Source organism: Mauremys reevesii, linkage group 1, assembly GCF_016161935.1.
Source record: "Mauremys reevesii isolate NIE-2019 linkage group 1, ASM1616193v1, whole genome shotgun sequence".
Taxonomy (NCBI): domain Eukaryota; kingdom Metazoa; phylum Chordata; order Testudines; family Geoemydidae; genus Mauremys; species Mauremys reevesii.
This window is the reverse complement of record NC_052623.1, coordinates 168230769-168251306: the sequence shown is the minus strand read 5'-3', so window position 1 is coordinate 168251306 and position 20538 is coordinate 168230769. Positions and strand designations below refer to the sequence as shown.

Here is a 20538-nt window from a genome sequence, read left to right as displayed (position 1 = left end):
AAAGCAAGCATAGATAAAGCCTGAATTCTAGTATAGTATTTATTTCCAATTCCCGCACTGCACAACATTCTAAAGAATTCAGCTCACTGTACATTTCTACAAATGAAGAGGAAAAGACAGAGATCATTTTGACAACAGGTATTATTCCAACCATGATCATTCACTGCACATTTTTCAAAGCTGCTCATTTCTGTTAGAAATGGCGTACTTACAGCTACAAAGTGCACAGTACAGCCACTGATTCGGACTCCAGCTTGTAATACCAATTTATGGGCATTTGCTCCTTTAAAAGACGGTAGTAAAGATGGATGAATATTCAGTATTTTTCCTAGAAAAGAATAAATGAAATCATCATTATCTCTTAGCTCTCAGCCCTCGTTTCACAAGTTTAAACATCAAGTAAATGCCTCATCGTTAACCAGAATGCAAAACGTTCATAATGCCATGACAAAGCAGCCCAAAACTCATCAGGAATCTACATTCTACCCCATCTATTTTCAGCTGATCAGGGTTGGGAACAATAAAACATTTGCACATATGTGTCAAGTATCAGAGGGGTAGCCGTGTTAGTCTGGATCTGTTGCTGCACATATGTGGTACACTTATCCCAAGAATCTCTGCCATGACTATCATTTGTTTATAGCTCCTTGTTCTTTGTGGTGGTGGTCTCTTCCCCGGTGTCATGGCTTGCTCTTCATCTGACTAGACACACTCCTATTGCTCATAGTGCTTAATACCCACTCAAGTTAGTGACTTAGAATATTGGCCCATGGTGGAATATTGGCCCATGGTGGTCACACAAGCTTCCATGAAAGTGGTGAGATTTCTTCCTAGGTTAGTCTCCTAACCACTAAGGACTGTTCAGTCTTAACAGAAGAGAACTGCTGCCTACACAGGAGTATCCCTCTGCCCTTCCAAGAAGCAGGAACACACCACAGCTTTCCCCTTCTATTGAAAAAAAGTCAGTATAATGCTCTTTTCCTGAGGGGTTCCTCCTAATGAACAGTCAGCAGGGTCCCCATTATAGTACTGAGCAGCACTAGGCCTCTCTCCTAGAGGTGACTGCATATGCTCTGTGAGCATTCTAGTCACTAGCTAGCCTCAGAATAGGGCTGAACGCTAATCACAGACATACTATTGCTACAGCTAAGCCATCAGGCCGTCTCCGCTCCTCAAAAAGGTCTTTCCTCCTCCTCCAAGTTATTATTTTGTCTGACAAACTGCACTGGAAATCCTGGGCCAGAACGAAGTCTATGGTGTAATGGCATTTCACAGCAGCTGAGGATCTGACGCTCAGGTAACAGGAAGACAATAACACGTGCCCCACATTAGGGTAACCTGTACACAAATGTCACTCCATGCCTCATGTGTCAGTTGCATGCCGTCAGTATTCACCAACCGCTTAACTGCACTGCACTTGTCTGACTAATGTTAGGGGCAGCAGGGTCCTGTTCTGGGGAGGGGGAATGTACGGCAATGGGGAAAGTGGCACAAGTGAAGACAGACAGTGCAAGATGAGGGCCATGTCCTATGGAGTCAGTGCACAATTTGGACGCACACAACAGTAACCGCTCCAGACAATGACATTGGCAGCCTTCTGGGGATAGGTATAGCACAAATCCCAACAGGTCTTCAACACTATCTCCAGCCTATTTTGTTCAAATAAGGCTTTTCTTTGCCTTCAATATGCCAGGCCTTCTTCTAGTGATTGTTTCGTCCTTGGGCAAAAATGTACTGGGGACAATACTGTGACAGTGACACTTCAGCTGAGTTTGAGTTCCTTGTTACAGTATCCCCAGGAGCTGCAGTATAGGAGGCTGTTCTTCATGCATCCTTTCTGCTAAGATTCACCTTCAATACTGCAGGGCCAGAGAGGAACCAGGACGTGGGGACTCTGACCTAGTGGTCAGAGCAGGAGTTGGCCCAGTTCAGATACCAGGAGGTCAGAGTCAGACAGGCCAGGGGGTAAACTGGGTGACAGGGGAAAGGCAGGGGCAGGTTACCAGGAGATAACTGATAAAAGTCCTGAAAGCTTTTGCCTCTCTGTCCTGTTACTGCTACTTAAACATCACAAAACACTCATGGGAAGGGGAGAATTGAAACTCCTTGTGCAAAAGGTTGTGAAGCTCTCTGGTTTGTCAGGGACTTCAGGTCTTGAACCTTGCTCCACAGGATTTTTAAGATCTAGGCAGGCCAGACCTGCCACCCAGTGACCTGCTAACAGCTGCTAGTACTGAAGTAAAACTGTAACAGAGAACTGCTTGGGCACCAGTCTCTAACCCAAGCACAGGAATGGGAAGTTGTCCATGCAACTGGGTTCTCTCTGTTCCAGACTGTTTCCCCTGCAATACCTGCTCCTATTGCCTGCTTCCTGAATCAGTGGAAACTGAGTGCACCATTTACTTGTGTAAGAATTTCCATACCAGATTTCTCTTATCCTCTCCTTTATAGAAGCAGGTTACACACAATGCCTCCATCAGAAGGAAGTGGAAAGAAGTTCCAGTGCAAATGATAAAGAGAAGGGAAAGATACTGGCTCCCTTCACCCTTCTCGTTTATTTCTCTACAGGAGGAAAGTAATCTGGCTTCCTTGCAATTTGGGATTAAGGTGGCCCCCTCCTCCATAATAGCAGGGTTTAAAAGGGTCTGGCAGGGGGATTAGGAACCAATTTTGCTTTCTCACAGCAGGCTGAAGAGCTCCGTACTCACCAGCCCCTAAGACTGACACAAGGGGTGACCTTTCATTGTATTAACAAGGCTCTACGTTTGGTGCGATGGCTCGTTTCTGGATGCCCTAAAAGGTCCCTTGGATTGATTCTTGTTCATATGCTCTGGGTCACTCCAATTGCTTTGTTTGGGGTTAGGAAGGAATTTCCCTCCCTGGCCCCACAAAGCCATTAGCTGAGGTGGTGGAGGGTTTTTTTAATTTTGTCTTCTCTCCCCTTTTTCTGTAGCAACTGAAGCTAAAGGTGAAAGCTATGCACCTGAGAGCGGTGGGAGCATGTAGGATAAAGACAGCCTGATGGGAATTTCAGCTTAAGAGCAGTAGGTGGGTAGGTGACCTATTTGAAAGGTTCATTTTTATAACACAAAAAGGCGACATATAACCCATCATAGTATAGATCACTTGTAATGGCTTCCTATCCTGAAACTTGGGCACGGGTTTGGGAACAGGGAAGGCTAAGGAAAGGGATCTATAGCACAGAGCCGGGGAAGACATTACTACCTTGTGCAGATATTGTATTAGGCATCCCATGAATAAGCATGTTTCCCCCCACTATTGGCTTGGTTGGGGATTTCCGACCATATCACGTTAAAATCCTAGGCACACGATGGGTACTCTCAGGCCTTACACTTATTTAGGACCAGAGGGAGTCCTAAATGACACTGCAGCTTGAACTATTTCTATAAATGCTACAGCCTCAGCCTTTGAACAAACAATCAGCATGTCATGGCTTATTCCTGCATCATCCCAATCATCATCACCAATGATGGGATCAGCAAATGGTTGGCTGGCTGGCTAATGATATGCAACTGGTGTGTCACTCAATTGCTTTACGTTTCTAACTCCCCGTGCAACCAAAGCAGGTGCTTTAGTTGCAGTTTTGGGGAGAGGGAAGGTTTCTGTTCCAACCATAGGCGACAGGTATCGTAGGCTGGGGGAGGCTGTGCCTCCCCAAACTGCCTGGTGTGGCCCTGGCCATGCTCCAGCCCCAGACTCCCTCCTGCAGTTCCCGGCGCTTTGGGCTGACTGGGGCTGGCTGGCCTGCCTCCCGCAGGGACTCAGGGCGGCTGGCGCTGGGCCTGCGCTGCCTGCCCGGTGCTCAGACCACGCCACCCAGCGCACTAGTTCTGGGGTGCTGCACCTGTGCCACCCAGTGCAGGGGAGCGGAGGGGGAGGGGGAGGGGCAGAGCATCTGGCACAATGGGCGGAGCCAGGCGCTATCCTCCCCCAATGGCTGGGTCACTGGCCGCCCATAGTTCCAACCTTCAGCAGTTATGTACCTTCTTAAAAAATCCAGAGTATAGCTGATAAAAAGGCTTTACTATTTAAAGTGGTCAATCATCTATGTACACTTGCCTTGTTTTCTCTACATGTTTGCCAGACTAAATACAGTGCTTAACTGCAACTGCAAAATGGCTTTTGTCTTGTTTAGAAGTATATATTAAAATAGCGTATTTACCATCCCACTTTTTGACAAAGGGACCAGACAAAATCCGCATAAATCCTGCAAGACAGATCAGTTCAACTGAGAATTCTTCAAGGACTTTATCAACCGCATTATCAAATTCTGTGCGACTTCCATACAATTTATGGTCAATTACCTACAATATCCAAAAAGAGGGAGAAACAGACACGAATGTGGATTAATTGACTCTTTCATATAATAAGAACATGCTGAAACACTGTGCTGTAATCATACAAAAATCTAAAACTCTAGATATGACCAAAGAAGGGTGTCCAGCTATTACAAGGATGGGCACTTCAGAAATGCACGTAAGTAATAGTAGATCAAATCCTGTAGTTTTCAACTCAGACTATAGTCAGCCAAACTCGTATTGAAAGCAGTGGGAGCTTTGCCTGCTTAAACTCAGTTTAAGACTATAGGATTTGGACCATTAACAATTAATAATAACCTGAAAAATATAACAAGCACCCTAACTCTTAGACTGGCTTAACCAGCTTCAGTGCATATGAAGCCTTAAAACAATCTACAGGGTTTAAACCCAGCCAAATCTTAGATCAGTTTAAATTGCAAACAAGATTCTCCCCTCCCCCCACCCATTAAAAAAATGTAACATAGGGCCCCACAAAAGGCCGGAGGGCTAATTATAGGCATGTTAAGAAGGAACAGCTAGGTAAGGCTGAGGATTGCTCCAGTTAAAGTTTTCTCTGCTACAACACACATGCCATATTTAAATATGAATAATTTTAAAATTAAACTACCAAAACTATTTTCTTAAAATAGCCATCGCTTTAAAATAATGAGGCCTGTTAAATGCCAATGAAATTTACAAAAAACAATTGGGTTTCAAGTCAGCATGTTAGGTTTGAAAAGTTTATGCTAAATTGGCTGTGCAGCTGTTCAATGCATTGGCAGTGTGGATAGGGCTGGATTGGCTTCTATTACTGGCTTTGCTACTGACCTATTGTGTAACCCTTGGCAAGTCACTTCACCTCTGCGTGGCTCTGATTCCCTTCCCACTCTGTATTGTCCATTTAGATTGTGAGCTCTTCAGGACAGACACTGTCTCTTAGGGTGAGATCCACAAAACACCCGCTGATCCGTGTAGGCCTCTAAACTCACTCAGCACTTTTCACTCAGCATGTTTTTCAGGTAAAACAAGTTCCCTGGGTGTCTCAGGTTCTGGGCAGGCGCACTACTGCCTCCCTCTAGGCATCCAGACACCTATCTCCTGCTCAAGCCCCAGAGTGATTCACGAACCAGAAGAAAAGTGACTGAACGCCTAAGTCACAAGCAGGGTCCAATGCTGTAGGCAACCTCTGAGCATGCCTACTAGACCAAGTGTGGTTCAAAATCTGGCATGAGGAGGAAGGCAGTGGTGGTGCCTTGCACCTGATAACTTTTAGCTCAGTAGTTAGAGCACTTGCCCAGGATGTAGGAGGCCCAGGTTCAATTCCCCGCTCTCAAAGGAGGGGGGGAGGAGGGGAAGGATTTGAACACGGGACTCCCACTTCTCAAGAAAGTGCTGTAACCCCTAAGCTACAGGATGTTCTGTTGTGAGGCTCTCTCCACCTCTCCTGGTGAAGCTGTTCCCCTGTAGATAAATAATTAAAGTGATTGGAACACAAGGACTGGAACCCAGATCTCCTCTCTTCCTCCCCGGTGAATGTCCTAGTACCTGGACTCCAGAATCATTCCCACTCTCAATCTGGCCCCAAGACTGTTCTACTATAGATAAATAGTCATTGGGCCAGAGAATGAGAGCACACGAGAATGATGCTGCAAGTCCAGTGGTTAGGGCACCCATCAGGGAAGTGGGAGACTCACTCAGGGCCCAGCACCCCTGCTCCAATCACTCTTACATTGTTTATCCAATGGGGAACACCTTCCACTGGAAAGGTAGAGAGCCCTGCATCTGAAGATCCCATAGCTCAGTGGTTAGAACGCTCTTCTGAGAGGTGGAAGTCCCCCCTTCAAATCCTCGCTCCCACTTTGCCAGAGAGGTGGGGATTGAACGTAGGGTCCCCACATCCCAGGTAGAGTGGTCTAACGACTGGGCTAAAAGCTATAAGGTCGGCACTGTGACTTCCTTCCCCTCCCCCCATTTCACAGGGACTGAGTCAAGTGCCTAAGTCATTCCTGCAAGAAATCCCGTAGGCGCCTAAGGTACCTGCCTCTACGTGGCTGGTTCTCATTTGTGGATCTCTAAGCAGACCTTGATGCGTCCCTGCAGCCTGGACTTAGGTGCCTATCTTCAAGAGAGGGGAGGGGTTTAGCTCGTCAGCATCTCCCACTGGCTAGCTTAGGCAGCTCCCCACCTAATGTGCTGGCTTTTGCAGATTGTGTTCTGAGGTGCCTCTCTCTCCCCATGCATTGGATAGGGAGCCTCGGTGCCTAAAAGGCAGTTAACCTTTTCTGTAACTCGTGTTCGAGATGTGTTGCTCATGTCCATTCCATATTAGGAATGTGTGCTCGCCGCATGCACCGGTGCTGGAAGTTTTTCCCTCAGCAGTATCCATAGGGGACTGGCTCTGGCGCCCTCTGGAGTGGTGCTCGCTTGGCGTGGTGTAAGGGGCACCGCCAGCTCTCCCCACCCTCAGTTCCTTCTTGCTGGAAACTCCGACAGTGGGGAAGGAGGGCAGGTCATGGAATGGACATGAGCAACACATCTCAAAGAACATCAGTTATGGAAAAGTTAACTCTCTTTTCTTCAAGTGCTTGCTCATGTCCATTCCATATTAGGTGACTCCCAAGCAGTACCCCTGGAGGTGGGTAGAAGTTCACGGACGTGTCGATTGCAACACAACTTTGCCAAACCCAGAGTCGTCCCTGGCCTGCTAAGTGATGGCATAATGAGCAGTAAATTTGTGAACAGAGGACCATGTTGCGGCTCTACAGATGTCCTGGATAGGGATGCGCGCCAGGAAGGCCGCTGAAAACACCTATGCTCTCATCGAGTGGGCTCTGACAATTTGCAGCGGTGGAACCCCCGCCAGATCATAACAGCTTCTTATGCACAAGGTAATCCAATTGGAAATCCTCTGCGAAGACACCGGGTGACCCTTCCTCCTATCCACTGTAGCGATGAAGAGTTGAGTTGATTTATGGAAAGGCTTGGTATGTTCTAAGTAGAAAGCCATGGCCCTCTGGACGTCCAGGGTGCGAAGATGCCTCTCTTCACTGGCCTTGTGCAGTTTGGGACAGAACACCGGGAGGAAGATATCCTGGTTCATATGGAAGGTGGAGACCACCTTTGGCAGGAAGGCCAGGTAGGGCTGCAACTGAACCATATCTTTGTAGAAGATTGTGTATGGAGGTTCTGAGGTCAAGTCTTTAATTTCAGAGACCCGTCTTGCCAACATCTCCGCCACTAGGAATGCGACCTTCCACGACAGGTGGGAAAGGAAGCAGGAACCCAGTGGCTCAAAGGGCAGGCTGGTGAGCCTAGAGAGGACCAAGTTAAGATCCCTCTGCGGGACAGGGGCCCGTACCTGCGGGACAGGGTCTCTCAGGCCCCCTCAGGAATCTGACTGTGATGTCTTGGGAAAACACCATCTGTCCTTGGATCGGTGGGTGAAAAGCAGAGATTGCCGCGAGATGCACTCTAATGGAAGAATGTGCCAGGCTCTGGTTCCTCAAATGGAGCAGGTAGTCCAGGATGTATGGAGGAATATGAGAGAAAGATGCCCTGTTTGGACGCCCAGTGGGAAAACCTAGTCCACTTAGCCAGGTAAGTCAGTCTAGTTGAGGGCTTCCCACTTCCCAGGAGGACCTGTTGGACTCCTTCCGAACAGGTCCGTTCCTCCAGGTTCGGCCATGCAGCATCCACGCCGAGAGGTGGAGGGACCTGAGGTGGGGGCGTAGGTGGCAACCGTGGTCCTCTGACTGCAGGTCTAGTCAGTTGGGCAGGGGCCTGGGAGGGGCCACGGACAGGCTCACGAGCATGCTGAACCAGTGCTGGCGAGGCCACGTCGGGGCGATCATGACGACCTGCATCTTGTCTCTCTTGGTCTTTGCCAGGGCCCTGCTGATGAGCGGAATTGGAGGGAACGCGTACATCAGGCTCCATGACCACAACAGGAGGAAAGCGTCCGAGAGGGAGCCCTTGCTCAGACCTTGCAGAGAACAAAACCGGTAGCATTTTCTGTTCTGTCTGGTAGCAAAGAGGTCCATTTGGGGAGTTCACCACCTTTGGAAGATAATGTAGGCTACCTCTGGATGGAGCGACCACTCGTGGTGAGAGGAGAAGTCCCTACTGAGCTGGTCTGCCAGCGTGTTCCTGATGCTGGAAAGGTGACAAGCTTTCAGGGGGATTTTGTGGCTGATGCAGAAATCCCATAGATGGAGTGCCTCTTGGCAGAGAGCAGACAATTGCGCGCTCGCTTGCCTGCTGATGTAGAACATCGAGGCTGTGTTGTCCGTCAGGACTCGTACCACCCTGCCCGACAGATGGAGCAAGAAGACTTTGCATGCCAACCAGACTGCTCGGAGCTCTTTGATGTTTATGTGCAACCGCGCTTCGTCTGGGGACCTCACGGTGTGAGGAGTGTGGAGGGTTGTCAAATGGAACCCCTTCCAGGACTGTCCTGCGGTCAGTCCACCATCGCAGTGAGATAAGTATCGCCTGGGGAATGGTAACATCTTCTCCAGGGGGTCTCGGGACTGGGAATACACCGTCACCAGCCATTGTCGCAGGGGCCACATCTGGAGCCTGGCATGGCGGACCACATAAGTGCATGCTTCCATGTGGCCCAGAAGGCGCAGACAGACCCTGGCTGTAGTCAGAGGGAACATGGAGACTTCTGCGATGAGGTTTGTCAATGTGTGGAACTTTTCCAGTGGCAGCAACGCCCTGGTGCAGGTCGAGTCGAGGACTGCTCCAATGAACTCTATCCTCTGCACTGGCACTAACATCGACTTTTTGTCGTTTACCAGTATGCGTCCTTCAAGTCGAGGGCGGCATACCAGTCTCCCAGATCCAGGGGGGGGATAATAGAAGCCAGAGAGGCCATGCAGAACTTTAACTTTTTTAGGTACTTGTTAAGGCTTCGCAGGTCCAGGATGGGCTGTAGACTGCCCTTGGCCATTGGGATTAAAAAGTATCAGGAATAGAACCCTTGTTCCTGTACTCAAGAGGAACTTCTTCCACTGCACCCAGTTGTAGCAACCCCTTTACCTCCTGTGCGAGGAGATTCTCGTGAGAGGGGTCCCTGAAGAGGGACGGTGAAGGCGGGTGGGAAGGTGAGGTAGAAAGGAACTGGAGGGTATAATCCTGTTCCACTGTGCTGAGGACTCATCGGTCTGAGGTTATAGCTGTCCAGGCAGGGAGGAAGAGGGAAAGGCGGTTGGAGAACACAGGGAAGGATGGATCCGGGGAATAGTCTGGTAGGTCGCCCTCAGGCGCACCCTCAAAACAACCATGTGGCCCCCTGCTTATTCTGGGCCAAGCTTGACTGGGCAGAGGGTGGAGGTGGGTGGCTCAGATGGCACTTGTAGCCCTTGGCTCATTTATGGGGCTGGTCCTGCTGAGGCTGGCTCCCCTGGCCCTGCGGCTGCTGCGGTTTGAACCACTTACGCGCTGGGGCTGGGACATAGAGACTCAGGGTCTTCAGGCTGGTGTGGGAGTCCTTGAGGCCATGGAATTTGCTGTCTGTTCACCCTGCAAATTGGTCCCAGCCATCGGAGGGCATGTCCTGCATAGACTGCTGGGTCTCGGTGGACAAGCCAGAGAGGAGCAGCCAAGAGCTTCGCCACATGGAGACAGCAGAAGCCATGCTGCCTGGAGGGCTGCCCTGGTCACAGTTGTGCCCTCATTGAGGATCGCTCGGAACTCCGTCTTAGAAGCCTCGGGGAGCAACCCTTTGAACTTGGCCATGGCTTGCCACATGCTGAAGTCATATTGGCCAAGGAGGACTTGGTGGTTGGCTACTCTCAGCTGAATGCTGGAAGATGAATAAACCTTACTTCTGAAAAGATCCAGCCTCCTGGAGTCTTTATTTTCGGGGGTGGCCCCAGGTTTTCCTTGCCTCTCCTTGTGGTTAACCACCTCGACCACAAGGGAATCGGGGGTTGGGTGGGAGTATAAGTACTCATTCCCATTGATTGGCACAAAGTACTTGCATTCAGCCCTTTTAGAGATAAGGGCCAGGGAAGAGGGGGTCTGCCACAGGGCTTTAGCGATCTTGGAAACCTCTTCATGAAGGGGTAGAGCCACCCTGGCAGGAGCCAAGGAGCAGAGGACGTCAAAGAGAGAGTCCGAGGGCTCCTCCAATTCTTCTGCCTGAAGCCCGAGGTTAGAATCGACCCTCTTCAAAAAGGTCCTGGTGAGCCCTGGCATTATCCTGAGGAACTGGACGAGGCTCCGTGATAGCCTTGTCTGGCGATGACGAGGACGATGCTGGTGCCGTGGGAGCCTCCATGTCCATTGGTGGTCCAGCAGCTTGCTCCCCTGGGTCTTCCTGGACCTGCATCCAGACACCTGAGTCTCAAGCACCGGAGGGGGACGGGATACCGAGGCCACTGGCCTCTCCGAGGCTCCCGGCACTGATTGGGCAGCATGGGAAGGCTGGGTGGACCTCTATGGGTTCCACGGATACTGTGGCGCCAGCCACTGTGCTTGGGGCCATTGGACAGGTTTCGGTGCTGATAATGTAGTCGGCACCACCAGTACTGGAGCTTGTCCTGGAGTCAGGGAACCTTGCTCCGAGCTGGAGCTACCACTGGAGCAGTCGGTACTGGGCGACCAGGATCGGGCTGAGCAGTGGCTCTTGTCTGACTGGTTCCAGTCGCTGAGTCCTAAAGCTGACCTGTCTGAGCAAGACTGTCTTGGTTGGGCTCTTGGGGACTGACAGCGTTCGTCGGATCTGCATCGGATACCTGCAATCCACACCTCATGCTACTCGACTGGTACCAGGATGTCGAATGGGACTGGGAGCTACTATGGGCTGGTTGCCGGGAGAATTGTCCTGAGGAGGGCAACCTTCCTTTTGGAGACAGGCGATGACGGCCCAGCGATTGGTGGTCTCTGGTGCCCAATCAGTCCTGAGAGCAGAACTGGGCCCTTGAAGACAGTTGGGGCCGGTCGCAGAGTTCTTGCCGGGTGGCGCATGCCTCAGAGGGTCTGCGCCAATCTACTAGCCAAGTACACCTCGAGTCCCTCAACTGGTGCCCCTTGTGCGAGGAACAAATAGGGCTCCACTGAGCCTGCCTTTCCCATCCTGAGGTGTGGCAGCTGCAGGCCGGTGAACACTGGTGGGACATTCCTCTTGATAGGGAATGATGCTGCTGAGGTGGGGACACATGCATAGGTCCTAACATGGGTTTTACCATGGGAGCCGATGAGGGTGGTACCAGAAGCGTCAGGATCTCATGAGCTGCTTGAAGGGCTGCGGGCGTTGACGGCACCTGAAGCTGGCTGGGACCTGCACTGCTATCTGGAGTTGCAGACAAAGCATGGGATGGGCTGCACTGCTCCGCCCGAGCTGGGGCCTGACTTCCCGAGGAGGATGTTGAGCTGTCCAACCTGGGTCTTTTCGCTCCCCCTGCCCTTTCCTTTCCCTTGCAGGAGGTAGGAGATCTTCCTCTCAGTCTTTTTCGGCTTCTTGACCAGAGCCATGGAGGGAGACCAGTGCTGGCTCATGTACGGCGTCAGGGGAGCACTGTGCATGGAGGCCACAGCGCTCAGTGCGGAGTCAGACCACTGCTCCGGTGCTGGAGTGAGTGCCAACTCCATTAGGAGCACTCTTAGAATGGATATCGCGCTCCTTCTTCGTCCTAGATTTTAAGGACTTGCAGATATGGCATTTGTCACTTATGTGCCCTTCACCTAAGCACCTTAGGCAGCTGGTATGTGGATCACTGAGGGGCATAGGCCGTTTGCAGCAATCGCAGGGCTTAAAGCCTGGGTCCCGGGGCATGCCCCGACCCCAGCTGGGTCCCATCTGGGACTAACGAAGAGTTGGAGAACTACTACTAAGGGTAACTAAGAAAACTAGTAACTATATATACACACAACTATTTTATGGGATTTGAAAGTTCGCAAGAACAGAGAACGAAACAACGAAGCAGCAGATATTCCAGCACTGTCACCAGCGGGCTTGTGGGCGTCACTCCAGAGGGCACCAGAGCTGGTTCCCTATGGATACTGCTGAGGGAAAAACTTCCAGCACCAGTGCATGTGGCGAGCACACACACCTAATACAGAATAGACACGAGCAAGCACTCGAAGAACTCAGGGTATGTCTACACTTACTGGGGATTGACCCTGCTGTGATAGATCCACCAGGGGTCGATTTAGCGGGTCTAGTAAAGACCCACTAAATCAACCACAGATCGCTCTCCCCTTGTCTCCAGTACTCCACCAAAACGAGAAGTGTGAGGTAAGTTGACAGGAGAGTTTCTCCCGTCAACCCAGCATGGTGTAGACACCACAGTAAGTTGACCTAAGCTATGTCAACTCCAGCTACATTATTCACATAGCTGGAGTTGTGTAACTTAGTTGACTTAACCCCGTAGTGTAGAGCTTCCCTCAGGTTTTGGGGAGCGCAGTGTTATTGTGGTGACTTTCTAGGTGCCTAAGAGTTAGGTGCTGTGACACTGAGCTTCGCAATGCCTCACTCCCTTTGTGGATCTTACCCTTACTATATATTTGTGTGGCACTAGCACAATGGGGTCCTGATCACAGCAGTAGCCCTTGCCGTGGGGGGAAGAGTGGGGAATACTATCTCACCTCGTCTCTCTAACATAATGCAAATAGTAATAATAATAATAATTAATAATTTGTTTAAGGATCAGATCCTGCTCTAGTTGAAATCAATGGCAGAACTCACATTAGGCCCAATTCTCCATTGTTTATAAACTGATAAATAATAAATATTTGCATGGTCTGAAATGTACCTATTTTCTCATCACAGCTGAACTTAATAACAATATGAAAGGCTTTTGTTCAAACTTTAATAATAAAAATAATCACCTTTTGGGAGACCCCAAGCAGGGAAAATATTAGCTCTGGAAGTGAAAGGTAGGTAGGTAGGTGGTGGGGGGGGGGTGTGTGTTAATTTTAAGTGCTTTGCAACATTAACAATGGCCGGGGTTTCTAGGCACACCCTATAACAAATCCCAGTAACACCTCTAAGATGGAAATAAAAGACGTATCATCTCCATCCTACTGATGGGAGACAGAGAGAAGTTAAGTGACTTTCCCAAGGGCACAGTCAGTGGCATAGAAGAATTCTGGAGTTTCTGGCTCCCAGTCCTGCGTTCCAGCTCCACCTTTCCCCTATAAATATTATTAATCCTTGGCTAGATTTCCACAGCAGTGAGTTAGTAAAATCTTATTCGAAAGGTGAAACATTGCTTACTTTTGTAGGAATACCAGCTCTTTCAGCTCTTCTTAACCCTTCCACGCCTGACTTGTTAGAAATGACGAGGACTATCTGTGCATAGCTGGTTGGCTTTTTTGTGCTGGTTATCAGGGCTTCAAGGTTTGTGCCTAAAAATGAAAAAGAAAAAATGAAGACCAAGCATTTCTTGAAGGGTAAATATACTGCAGATTACAAGATGGCTCTTAAAAACAGTACCATAGGAGGAGTCTGAGCCAATGGCCCCTGAAGTCAATGGATATCTTTCCATTGACCTTAGTGAGCACTGGCTTGGACCCCTGGCATGTGTGAGAACATGAAATGGTTTAATAAGTTATGCATTCGTAAAACATACTTTCCAGTGCATGAACTATGCTGCATTTGTTACTTTTAGGGCTGCCTATATGTCTATAAAACACAGAAGGAAAGTTTGGTGTGTTTGAAAATACAGTGCTGCATCCCTCTGATCAGCTAGTTGATCACTTGAAGGTGGTATAGAGGTGTGTGGGCAAAAGCTACATATGTAGGTGTATCTCACAGTTTGCAGCCATGGGTAATGATCAGAGTATATCCAATTCAAAATGGCCTAGGGCAAAAATCTGTTCTGCCTGCCCCCTGATGTCAATCTCTAGGCACCTGACTGAAAGCTCACTGAAGTCCATGGGAACACTTCCAGTAACTTGAAGCAGTTTTGGTTCAGGACCTAAGTTTCTTTTTCCAACAGCTGTGTTGCACCTTGTAGTGAAGAATGCAAAAGCCTCACCTGTTCCAGAGATGAGAACAGCCACCTTCACTTTGCTTGTTTGGGTTTCGCCTTGGATATGGTTGTGCAAAAACTGTAACCTATTTGCTTGTAAGGCTTGAAGCAGATTATTGACTTCAACATGGGCAGATTCTTAATGGGGGGGAAAAAAAGTGTTACATGTAAACAGAGAAATACAGAGGACATAAAAGGACTTCAGCACCTCTGAGAATCAGACCAATAGCACTTATTGTTTCTCACCACTTCAAAGCTAACACTCATTTATCAAACACTCCTAAGCATGTGTTACCGTATTTTTCCGTGTATAAGACTATACTTTTCCCTAAAATAGTTAGACTAAAAATTGAGGGTCGTCTTATACACGGAAGTAAGCCGAGGAGAGAACCGCGGGAATGAGAAACTGCCCATACCCAGTGATGAGCTGCCAAAATCCCAACCCCTATCCACCCCCCACCCCACCCCCGAACTCCCCTGCCCTCTCTCCGGGCGGCCGGGGAAGCGGGGACGGGGCTGGAGCCGGGCGGCAGGAAGCGGGCAGGCGGGAAGCGGGGCGGGCGGCGGGGAAGCGGGGCGGGCGGCGGGAAGCGGGCAGGCGGCGGGGAAGCGGGCGGGCGGCGGGGAAGCGGGCAGGCGGCGAAGCGGGCCAGCGGCCGGGCGAGCCAGCGGCCAGGAAGCGAGCCCGCGGCCAGGAAGCGGAGCCAGCGGCCAGGAAGCGGAGCCCGGCGGCGTGCGGGCGGCCGGGGAAGCGGGGCCGGGGAAGCGGGGCCGGGCGGCCAGGAAGCGGAGCCAGGCCGTGCCGGGTGGCCAGGGCCGCGGAGCCAGGGACGCGGGACTGGGCGGCCAGGGGAGCGGGCGGCCAGGGAAGCGGGGCCGGGGAGCGGCCGGCCGGGCACGCGGGGAGCCGGGCAGCCGGGGAGGGATGCGGCAGGAGCCGGGCAGGGCCGCCGCCGGAGACCAGCTGGGGTGCATGGCCCTCCTCGTCCCCTCTACCCCTACCTCCGCGTCCTCTTCCTCGGACTGAGCGGCAAAGTCGGGGGGGACAGCTGCAGTGCGGCTGGAGAGCAAAGAAAACAAAACAAAAAAACTTGTGGCATGGTCGGAACGGCAAAGCAGGAGGGAAAAAAACCAATCAAACAAAAAAACCTGCAGCGCAGCCGGAGCAGCGGGGGGAGGGACCTGCAGCGTGGCCGGAGGGGCTAAGCAGGGAAACAAAACAAAACAAAACAAAAAAAAACCTGGGGCATGGCCAGAGCGGCAAAGCAGGAGGGGGGAAAAAACCAAAACAAAATAAAAAACCTGAATTTGGGGTTAGAAAAGTAGGGGGCGTCTTATACATGGGGGCGTCTTATACATGGAAAAATACGGTATATGTACTGTAAGTGGAGTCTTCAGGACTACCATTTTAACACACCTATGGAGCAAATGCAACAGAGTATCTATGGACCAGATCCTCAGCTAACATCAGTGGAGCTTCACTGATTTACATCAGCTGGGGATCTGGCCCTACATTTCTCTAGGTAAATGAGAATCCAGTAGTACCTGTGTGTCGGGAGATGACTTTCCCAATCAGCCAGGCTTCCTCATGTCTCTGTACGTCTTTCAGAACCTGCTGAGCCAGTGCCTTCTCTACCACCAAGACGGCGCCGATCCCGCAATTAAATGTTCGGGCCATCTCCTCTTCTGAGAGGTTTCCCTCTTTTTGAAGCCAAGAGAAGATTTCAGGTATCCGCCAACTGTGAGCATCTGAAAATGGTTGAAGCTGTAAATTGCTCGTTGAAATACAAAACAAGTGTTGAATAGAAATGATTGTCTTGACACAAATACTCAAGTTCCTAGAATATCAAGAGCCAGAATTTCTGGACATGAATTACAAATGCAAAAATGATTAGACCTGGGGCAGTCTTAGGCCCAGTGATCTCTGCTGCGATGCAGAAGAACTGGATTTAATTCCCAGTCCATGTCTCTTACTGCCTCAGTCAGTGTTGGAAAATGTGGTTCAGCCCATGGAATGTAGGAAATGAATTACTCAAGTGTGACACATTAGCTAATAATTAGGAAGAGGCTTTGAGGATACTTCAGAAGGTGCTCTTATTAGTCATCCTCTCCTGGGAAGATGACAGCTGCAATGGTAGACAGGGTATAAAATGAGGGAGGGACCATCAAATTCCGACAGACAAGACCCCTTTCCCCCATGGCAAGAACTGATTGGCCTGCAGCAGCGGCATTCCTGAACAAGCCAGTATGATGGAATTAAAAAGGGAGTAGATTTCTTTTTGACATATAATATTTTAAATGTTATGTCCTAGTTTTCATACATTAGTACTCAACAGATTTTAGCATATAGAAGAGGCGAACTATAAAAATAAAACTCAGATCTGATTATCTCAGTCCATGGAAGGAAGCACAATTTATTATTTGGAACAGAGAACTGGGAGTCACCAGTTCTCTGTTTTATTCTGCACCTGGCACCAACACTATGTGATCCTGAACAAGTCTCTTAACTTTGCTGTGCCAACAGTTGCTTGCTTGTAAAATGGGAATAATAATATCCCACTAGGTTATTATAAGGATTAATTAATGTAGATAAAACGGTTTGAGATTTCAGAAAGTCAGTAAAGTGCGGGAAGGAAGGGACGGGAGCTACTTCCAGCCACCGGGGAGGAGGACTGGGGCGGGGGTAAGGGATGACCTGGCCCATGTCTTTGCAGAGCTCATCTCTTCTCCCCGCACCCCCACCCCGCGTGGCTGGAAGCAGCTTGTCCCTTCCTGTCCGCAGTGTTGAAAGGCAGCTAACACCTCTGGGCTGCTGCTGGCCACCAACATACCCCAGCCGCCTCCTGTCCCACAGTTACAGCACAAGCAGGAAGGGGTTAAGCCCTAAGGATGCATTGTGCACCAGGGCTCAGGCAACCTGACTGCAGGGGCTCCAGTGAACCCAGACAGAGAGGTGGCTCAGCAGGGGAAGGTGCCTAGGGGACAGAGCAGCCCTGCGCTCCCTGGGGGGGACTCAGGGCAGGGGTAAGTGAGAGTGAATAGGGTGCTTAGTCCCTGTCTCGGGGGTTGCTATGGAGCTGCAGGGTTGGGGAGTGAACAGGCTGGAAATCACCTTTCCCTGCAACTCCAGAGCTTAGCTGAGGGGCAGAGAGGCTTCCCCGTGCCAGCGCTGTGCAGGGCTTTGGCACACGCTGGGCTCAGCTCCTTCTGGCCAGCGCCCTGGGCCAGAGGGTTGTGAGCTTTCCTGGGGCGCCGGCTCAGCCAGAGGAAGTGGGGGAAGCAGGGGCGGCTCTACGAATTCGGCCGCCCCAAGCAGGGCAGCACGCTGCAGGGGGCGCTCTGCCGGGCGCCGGTCCCGCGCCTCCGCGGGACCTCTTGCAGCTGGTGCGCGGCTCCGGTGGAGCTTCCGCAGTCATGCCTGCGGGAGGTCCACCCGAGCCGCGGGACCAACGGACCCTCCGCAATCATGCCTGCAGGAGGTCCGCTGTCCCGCGGCTCCGGTGGACCTCCCGCAGGCATGACTGCGGAAGCTCCACCGGACCCGCCTGCCGCCCTCCCGGGAAAATGCCGCCCCACGCGCGCGCTTGGCGCGCTGGGGTCTAGAGCCGGCCCTGGGGGGGAAGGAAGGAGCCTGCTGGCCAGGCTGTTGGCGAGCTCAATGCTCCAACCGGGGGCTGATTCTCCACCCAGTTCTGGGAGCAGGACACACTCTGCTGGGCGGGATATGGAGAAGCAGCGAGCTGGGGAAGGAGGAGACAAAGGGGAAAAACAGCGACAGACCAGCCCCCATGCGCTGCATCTTCACCCCGCCACCAGCCTTGAATACCCATCCCCACTGTCAGCCACTGGACCTCCCCTCACCGCTGGTGGCCAGGCGGTTGGTGAGCAGGGATCCAGCCAAAAGCAGGACCCCCAGTACTGGTGGGGAACTGGGGGTGGGGAGAATAGAAAATATGGGACAATTTGCCCATTTTTAAGAAAAAGTCAGGACACCTACAGGAGGGCTTAAATATGGGACAGTCTCTTTAAAAACAGGATATCTGGTCACCCTACTACAAGGTACTCTGTAGGTATTCTGAGGGAAAAGAGAAATTCAATAGAGATCTCGTAAAAAAATAAACTGTTCTAGACATGCAAATGTGAGACTCAAGGAAAGTGTCCGTTTACCTTATATCACATTGATGGGCTTTTCAGGTCCATGCCCACAACTGCACTTTTTTTTTTTAATATGATGTCCATTTTGCTTCCTTACCTAAGACTACACCAAATGATTCTGGGAGAACTCGGGGGATATTTTCCAACAGACCTCCTCCAGTGATGTGGGCGTAGGCCTTAACATGCCCTGAACGAAGGACAGGCAACAGAGTTTTACTGTAGATTTTAGTCGGGGTTAACAATAGTTCCCCTGTGAATGTAAAATGAAAAAGACTGATTACAACATATAAATAAACATCAATCGAATTAAAATCAAGAAAGCCTAAAAATATTCATTTACCAGACATTGAAAAGCAACTACTATATGACACAGTAAATTGAAGTGGAGAGAAAAATGCTTTGCTCTAACTCCTGTAGTACACACCAATGTTATTACCCATCTGCCCCTCAGCTTAATTTGTTTCAGTGTATTTAATTTGAGAAAAGGGAAAGAAGAAGAGAGTCAGGTAAAAATGGAATAAAAAAAAATGCTATTTTGGGAAAACAATCATGACATTTTGTTACACTGCAGGAGAAGAGGTATATGTATTAGTGATGGTACCTAACGTCTGGTCTCCAGAGCCACCAATAACTGATGGAGAAGTGAAATCTGAAGACGACTTTTCTACAATCTTCCTTACAAGGCTAAACCCATTGCTGTGAACCCCAGAGGAAGCTATTCCAATGACAACATCCCCATCAGCAACTCTCTCCAGTTGGGGGAGCATCTGTCCTTGTTCCACGGCACCAACTGCAAAGCCAGCGAGGTCGTATTCCCCAGGCAGATACATGCCAGGCATTTCAGCAGTCTCTCCTCCTGCAGGGAACAAGGAAAGAGAAAGAATGGGGTGAAAGATATTGTGATAAATATACATATGATTTTTATATGTTTCCAACTGGCTGCGAAGGAATGCAGCGGTGTAAATAGGCTACATTTATATATAAAAAAAAAAAAGACAATGAAAAAAATGAATTAGCAACAGCATTTGTCACATGGCTGTAGCTCCTGTCGTTGGAACTGATGACAGACAAATTGGAATGTTGTCAAGAAATGCTAATTTCTGATGGCCAGGGTTAAAATTACTATATACCTACATTTGCTCATACAGATTTTTTTTTCATAGGGTTTGTTATTTCAGTGCTAATATGCTTCCATCACAGGAGTGATGCACAGAGACCACCTCCTAAGCATGCAGCCTTAGTGAAAACTAAATCTATTCATTTATACAGCAAAATATAAATGCTCAGATTAGCACTCTGGAGAATAACAGACAGGTTTAATTCCCCTCTGGGGTATGGCTAGGCTACACAAGGAAATGTATCCAAGGACGCTGAATGCATTACATAATTGATTGCTTCCCTTGTCTTCACAAGTGTTTAGCGTAACCAGACAGCAACATTGTTTGGCAGAACCATACTGGCACATCCATACACAGAATGCCTTACTAACCTGGTTGTACCAGTACACTCTGAAGTGTCTATCCCACAGTGCCAGGACTGCTGATGGGAGCAGGGGTTTTTCAGTAACTTCTAAACACATGGCACTGTGTTGTGGGATGGAGTTAGCAAGGCTAGTTGAATCAGTGCAGCTGCAATGCTTATGGCTTCCTGTCCACACTGGAGAGAAACCCTTGTTGATTGCACCATTTCAGCCATACCTGAGCTAAAGGCCTTCTCCTAGGTGTTGTGACCATTTTGTACAAATAAGTCTTGCAGTGTGCATGGGACAGCTGCAGTGTGTGGATGCAAAGGGTCGTACACCTGTTATAGTTTGCTGCAACTTCTTTTATTGCCTAGTGTTGACAAGATCTGATGTATTTACAAGTAGCTCTCAATGTAACAAAATGTCTGGAAAAATTAGTGATTTTAACAGGTCTGAAACAGACAGTGATAGAATTCTAGCATCCTAATGGCTGCTTGACTCATGGTCTCAGATATTTCTGAATATGAGCACACAATAACACACAGTATTCCCATTTAAAACTTAATAATTAATCTCCACCAATTAATTTGTAAGCCTCCAGCTTCCTTTCTAACTTCAC

The 20538-nt window shown here is 49.7% G+C and overlaps 1 protein-coding gene across 3 annotated transcripts in view; it reads right to left on the bottom strand.

Annotated features, from left to right (window-relative positions):
- GART (phosphoribosylglycinamide formyltransferase, phosphoribosylglycinamide synthetase, phosphoribosylaminoimidazole synthetase) overlaps positions 1-20538 on the bottom strand; it is a 61728-nt gene that overhangs the window by 2774 nt on the left and 38416 nt on the right. For 2 of the 3 annotated variants that reach the window (XM_039488263.1, XM_039488271.1), the window contains 7 exons: positions 19059-19313; positions 18555-18707; positions 15848-16051; positions 14309-14440; positions 13546-13676; positions 4184-4325; positions 213-328 (listed from right to left, as the gene is read on the bottom strand). In XM_039488263.1, coding sequence (XP_039344197.1) covers positions 213-328; positions 4184-4325; positions 13546-13676; positions 14309-14440; positions 15848-16051; positions 18555-18707; positions 19059-19313 — 1133 coding nt within the window. Of the gene's footprint in view, positions 1-212; positions 329-4183; positions 4326-13545; positions 13677-14308; positions 14441-15304; positions 15363-15847; positions 16052-18554; positions 18708-19058; positions 19314-20538 lie in introns of those variants that run through there. The other variant, XR_005584629.1, reaches the window with a different exon arrangement.